The following is a 6,920-nucleotide window of genomic DNA, read 5'->3' as shown; positions in this document are numbered from 1 at the left end:
GCAGAGGATAGCCTTGCTGGGCATTGATAGAAGAGGCTCTTGGTCCTTGGAAGGCTTGATGCCCTGGTGTAGGGGAATGCCAGGGTGGGGAGGTGAAAGTAGGTGGGTAGGGGCACACCCTCAATAGAAGCAGGAGGAGGAGGATGGAATAGGGGGTTTCCGGGGTGGAGGAAACCTGGAAATGGGATAACATTTGAAATGTAAATAAAGAAAATATCCAATAAATAAAAAAACATGTATTGCTGCTTCATAAAAGTCTCTTGATTTAGCATCACCCTTTAATGCCATTATAGAAATTATTTCTTAAGTGATAAATTTTTAATTAATTCTACCATTAAAATTTCAAATTCAACCATATTTGTAGCACCTGGGCTGTCATTTATTCCCAAAGCATAAAATGTAAAATAAGTGGTTCTACATCCAACTTGTTTTCAATAGAATTTATTATTTCACAAATTTGCTTCACTCTTCTCTTATCAGATACACTCATTTTAGAACTATCTCTGCTTTTAAGGGTATTATTATATTTGTCATATTCTCTATGTATTAAAAGACTCACTATAAATAAATGGCTTTAATTTGCTATTAAATAAGCTGTCACAGAACTAGCTATTGCAATATACTAATTCATATGAGTTATAATTTGTTGAAAATACAGACCTTTTGGTTCTGCTGTTTTGTTCTTACTAAATGACCCTTGATATGTACCCACTTTTTCAGCATGGTTTGCATATATGGCCCTTTTAGATTATAGTCTTCCAAAGCTCGCACATATTCCCTACAAATTATGCAGAGTGCTTTACTATTTATCTCAACAATGTTCTATTTTTCATTAAACAATCTTCCTTCACTTGTACTTTTTCTATTTGTATTATGTTTTCTTTTGAGATATTGGTGAAAGCATGGTAGAATGAAGGGAATATGTTTAGTTAAAACATTTCTCATGTATGCACATGTTTGTGTGTATTCACAGGAGCATATCATTGCCTTTGATGCAGGTCACAGGATAACCTGCAAGATTTAGCTCTCCCGTGAGTCTGAGGGCTCTAACTTGGGTCATCAGGCTTTGGAGAAAGCACACTGACTTGCTGTACTATTTCTCCAGCCTTGCATTTTCTGGTTATGAAATGTAATTGACAGTAAAGTAGAAAACAAGGTCTGAGCTCATCAACATGTCAGTAACTAATGCAGCAAAAAAAAAGGGGGGAGGGGACAATGTAAAATACTCCAGGCAGTGTGTTAGGTTTGAAACATCCTTAATGTTCTAACAATACTTACCTGTCTCCTAAATAACTATTGGTTGTAATGCTTGTTAAAACATTATTGATAATCAATTACTTCACTTCATTTACATATAATGCCTTTTTAAAGATGTGCAGAAATCTTAGGAAGAAGCTCAAAAGAAAAGGCAGTTGATGGGAAAAGGCTGGGTTATGCTTAGTCCTGTTTTACACTTTTTGATTCTTTTAAGGTGAATATATTTACTAGTTGAGGAAGAGAACTGAGTGAAAAAAGAAAACAAAGATTGAAGGTTAAACAGGATGACACACAGTCCTGAAAAGATGGAAATCAGGACCTGAGAAGAAACTCTAGTCTTAGGAAAAGGAGCAAAGAATGACTGCAAAGAGTACCAGGATGCTAGATGGCTAGTGGGGATGCTTGTACCTAAGAATTGGACATCTTTGTTCTATGGAATTGAAAACAGGCAAGTTTGATGGGTTTAAAGGCCCAAGCAGACTGAAACAGAAAAACAACACCCAGGAATCAGTAGCAAAATTGCGACTCAGTACTAGCATCACATAGTATCCTAGTGATCCCACTTGAACAGATGTTTTCAAGCATTCAAGAGTAGTCAAAATAAATAAACAAAGCTCATGTGCCATAAAATATGGATAATTTATTCCAGCTCTAAAAAAAAAAAGTCAAATGAAAAACACATTCGTCTACCCCCATTGTAAGTTAACTGGCAATAATTGGGAAAACTGAAGCAGACACATACATACATACATACATACATACATACATACATACATACATACGCATGTTTATAGAATTCAGTCTTACGGACATATCTTCATTTTGCTTTCTAATAAATTCTATTACAAGTCATGAAATGTACTTCTAGCATTTCTACCTCAGTTCCCACATCATCACCTAATAATATTTGTGTTGCATTCATTAATTTATGATTTTACCACTTGTATCATTGGCCAAACTGTTTATTTGAAAATGTCATGGAAAAATTTCAAGTCACATTCTGTCAGTTACCATTCATTACGTGATTTTTCACCATTGTTTGCAACTTGGTACATCTTGCAGTTCTCTATGCAGGCTCCCTCTGCAAACTAGTTCAGCTTCTAGTGCTGTACATATCTTTATCATCTGGATGAGACTGCCCGTGATCCATGAGCTTGGGGTCAGGAATAAACTGTGTAGTACCTATAAAGTATTAAAGTGAAAAAGAAGATATAATTTATATTTTGTATTGGGAATATAGCAGTGGACAAAACATAAAATCTCTCACTATGAGCCTAACATGGGTAAAATTGAAAACAAGGCAAGTAGAACTACATAGCACATCCTATGATAGTTATGTGCTGCACAGTATAGGAAATCATGGAGGGACACATAAAGTGTTTTGGCAATTTCCAAGTTTAAATAAGGTGGCTTAGGAAAGGTTCCTAGAAAGGTGATATTTGAGGAAATAACTGAGGAAGATGCAGACATGTATTCTGTAGATAGTTATCCATGGGAAATGGCTTCTAGGATGAGCTGACCACACGTGTGAGGACCCGATCCAATATGGCTGGAATACAAATGGGTGTCAATGAGTGACAGGAGAGGACAGCAGGCTGGTTTAGAGTCATGGTTAAGATCTAGCCTTTTAGTTTAAGGTGAAAGGCAATTTTTTAAATTTTTAATAATTTTTATTACGTATTTTCCTCAATTACATTTCCAATGCTATCCCAAAAGTCCCCCACACCCTCCCTCCCACTTCCCTACCCACCCACTCCCACTTTTTGGCCCTGGCATTCCCCTGAACTGGGGCATATAAAGTTTGCATGTCCAATGGGCCTCTCTTTCCAGTGATGGCCTACTAGGCCATCTTCTGATACATATGCAGCTAGAGACAAGAGCTCCGGGGTTCTGGTTAGTTCATCATGTTGTTCCAACTATAGGGTTGCAGATCCCTTTAGCTCCTTGGGTACTTTCTCTANCTNCTCCATTGGGNGCCCTGTGATCCATCCAATAGCTGACTGTGAGCATCCACTNCTGTGTTTGCTAGGCCCCNGCATAGTCTCACAAGAGACAGCTATATCTGGGTCCTTTTAGCAAAATCTTGCTAGTGTATGCAATGTTGTCAGCGTTTAGAAGCTGATTATGGGATGGATCCCTGGATACGGCAGTCTCTATATGGTCCATCCTTTCATCACAGCTCCAAACTTTGTCTCTGTAACTCCTTCCNTGGGTGTTTTGTTCCCAATTATGTGTGACATACTTGTGCTTAATAAGGTAACTTTTGCCCAAGTAAGAGAGACCATTGAGGAACAAACATAGAAGTAAGGGTAGCAGATACGAAGCCAATGCATTAGTCCCTGCAATGCTTCATGGGGGCTTCATGGTGACAGTTGTGAGAACTATAAGAAAGAACTATACTATGAATAATTCTGAAGGTAAAATAAACAGAATTGCCTAAAGAGACTGACTGTTGAACTTGAGAAACTAGAAGAATGGAGCTGACAGTTACTGAGACAGGATAAAATATGATACAAGTAGATTTGGGGGAAAGCAAATAAAATGTTAAATTTTAGATGTGTGGAATCTGAATTACTTACTCAACATAGGAGTAGAAATATTGGGTAGTCAGCTAGAACTGTGTCAGTACAGTTCCCAAGAGGTCTCAACTGGTTTATTACAGTTCCAGACTAGATAGCATTTAAAACCATGGAGCATGGTAGCATTATGTAAAGCCAGGTAAGTACAAGAAGGGAACTCTTTGGAATATTGTAATCTTTTCAGGTTAAGATTAAGACAGAGATATGAAGAAGAACCAAGAGTAAGTGATACCTAAGAGGCCAAGGGGGAAGGGGGCAGTTTAATCTGTATTCATGGTTATTGATGGATTTCATGTACTTGAGATTGACAACTGATTCCTAGATTTGGTAATATGACTTAGTAGTAACCTTGACAAGTTAATTATGTACCTGAAAAGATGTAGCTCAGTATGCCACACATGTTTGCGATTAGGTTGATGAAATAAGTCACACTGCCCAGTGACCTATGCTAACTAGTTTGTGTACACACAGTGGGGTTTCCACAATTGTGAAATCATCTAATGGCACAGTCATCAGAACTTATCCCTGTCATTACGCAATGCATGCCCGCATTATTCACATCTGACAGATAAAGAGGTTAATTTATTAAATAATTTAGAGAGATTAATTTGACTAATATCACTCAGCTAACTGGGGGAGCCAGACTGAATATATAGGCATGCCCAATTCCTTCAGAGATCTGGATTTTCTGAAAATGGAAGTTAGTATAGTAACAAAATCACATACTTTCTTGTAGCATTAGGTAAGCTAATGGGTTCAGTATGAGGCATATACTACGTTGTGCATAATAAGTAGGCAAAGAACAACCAAATAGTGAAGACCCTTTTGGTGTTTAGAAAAGGACGCTTACTTAGAAAAAGTTAGGGTTAGGCTACCTTGTCTTAAGATATCGAAAGCAGTCGTTTCGTCAACAATTACAGGGTACATTTTCTAGTCTCTGTAGACTACATGCATCAATTGTTTTTATTTTTAAATTGTTTTCAATGTCTGAATTATTTTTAAATGATTTATAATTTTGGGGAGCCATACATTTTTCCCACAGAAAAATTTATTTTCAGTTTTATTATTAAAACAAAGGAGAAAATTTGAACATAATGATTTATAATTTTTAGAATATTTTCTACTTTATAAAGTGTGATACACATATCGTATCAGGACCAAAGTCTGAATCAGGCCATAAACACTATCCATGATATTAATACTGTTATCCATACAATAGAAATTTTTAATCTGAGGTCACTTCAGAAGTTTGTGATAGAATTCATGATCTATCAAGTAAGATTAAGAAAAGTTGTGTATACTGCTACTAATCTCTAAAAATGGAAATTTTATTCAGTCATATATCTAGGTGTCAAACCTTCAGAGTACTATGTTTACAGTTTTATTGCCACAGAAATCACAGGTGTTTTCATATCGTCTTATAGATTATCCTAAGATATTTTCAACTGTAACTACTTGAAAATTACAGTAGATATTAAATCTATTTGAATATATATAATAATGTAATAGTATGTACTTAGCTTTTAATTAGAAAACCCTCTGAAAAGAGTCTAAAAAAACGGGGTAAAGAAATGCTAGTTTTATGCTTGTCCACAGTTCTCAAATGCAGCTTCACTGCCACCTGGTGGCAGCCACCGCTCAACAACATAAAAACGGTTTCTGACCTTTTTTCTTTTCTTTTTTTTTTAATTTTTAATATTTTTTATTACGTATTTTCCTCAATTACATTTCCAATGCTATCCCAAAAGTCCCCCATACCCCCTCACTTCCCTACCCACCCATTTTAATTTGAACATTTCTTTAAAGTTTTCTTTATTTTTGAGAATTTTGTTTACTCAATTTTTTATCTTTTGAGCATTTCATATATAAGTACTACATTTCAATCATTTCCACTCTTTCCTCTCTAATGCCTTCCATGTAAACCCCACTCTCAATTCATGACTTCTGTATTGTTACATACACACAGATATACATACACAGGTTTTCTGTCTTCTCTGAGTGAAAATTGTGGCTATATAAGTTCTGGCTCCTGCTGTAAGCGCATCATAGCATCAGTAATAATGTCAGGCCTTGGTGCCCATCCCCGGTCCCCATGAGATGGAGCCCAAGTTGGCCGGGTCACTGGACCTCCTTTCCCACAGTCTCTTCTCCATTTCTTTCCCTGCAGTTCTTTTAGACAGGTACAATTCTGGGTCAGAAATTTTGACTATGGGTTAGTAACCACACCCCTCCACTTGAGACCAGCAGTCTAACATCAGAGGACTGCCTGGTCTGGCCTTAAAGGGAAAAGTTGCTCTTAATCCTTGAGAGACTTGAGGCCCCAGGCAGGGGGAGGTCAGGTGGGGGATGGGGGAAGCACCCTCTGAGAGGCAAGGGGACATGGGAATGGGATGAGGAACTGTGGGAGAGGGAACTGGAAGAGTGGGTAATGGCTGGAATGTAAATTTTAAAAAGTTCTGGTTTAAATAGACACAGAAATCTAAAGACACTCTAGGAAGGCAATTACTCTTATTAAACTTCAGAAATACATACACACACAGAGCATAATCCATTATTGCTCATATGTCCACATGTTTACGGCGCACTCCAAGGGATTAGATAAGTTGTCATGAGGCTTGTCCCAGGAGAAAACAGATTTTATCCTTCTCGGTTGCCACTGGTTGGCTATTGCTCTCCATCTAGTGGCAGGGAGAATTTCACTTATGTGCACAATGATATATGATCATATCTACCTCCATATCTTCCCAAATATGTCCTTTCCCAACTTCATTATTATTTTTGTTATTATTATTGTTGTTGTTATGAGTGTTATAAAAGTACATGTTTTACTGCATGTATATCTGTGCATCACATACATGCCTGGTATCCACAACAGCTAGAAGAGGGCATGAGCTGCCATTGATGCTGGGGAAACCTGTGTACACTGGAAGAGAGACCAGTGTTCCTAACTGCTGAGCCATTCTCCAGCCCTTTTATTTATTTATTTATTTATTTATTTATTTATTTATTTATTTTTGGTTTTTCGAGACAGGGTTTCTCTGTATAGCCCTGGCTGTCCTGGAACTCACTTTGTAGACCAGGCTG

The 6,920-nt window shown here is 37.2% G+C and overlaps 1 protein-coding gene across 1 annotated transcript in view; it reads right to left on the bottom strand.

Annotated features, from left to right (window-relative positions):
* Positions 1 to 1,877: 1,877 nt before the first annotated feature.
* Apool (apolipoprotein O like) overlaps positions 1,878 to 6,920 on the bottom strand; it is a 62,449-nt gene continuing 57,406 nt past the window's right edge. The window contains exon 9 of the mRNA XM_021153441.2: positions 1,878 to 2,439. Within this exon, the coding sequence (XP_021009100.1) occupies positions 2,351 to 2,439 (89 nt within the window). The 3' untranslated portion in view covers positions 1,878 to 2,350. The remainder of the gene's footprint in view (positions 2,440 to 6,920) is intronic.

The sequence above is a fragment of the Mus caroli genome, chromosome X, assembly GCF_900094665.2.
Source record: "Mus caroli chromosome X, CAROLI_EIJ_v1.1, whole genome shotgun sequence".
Classification (NCBI taxonomy): Eukaryota; Metazoa; Chordata; class Mammalia; order Rodentia; family Muridae; genus Mus; species Mus caroli.
Note: the sequence above shows the minus strand (reverse complement) of the source record. Positions and strands in the feature narration are given on the sequence as shown.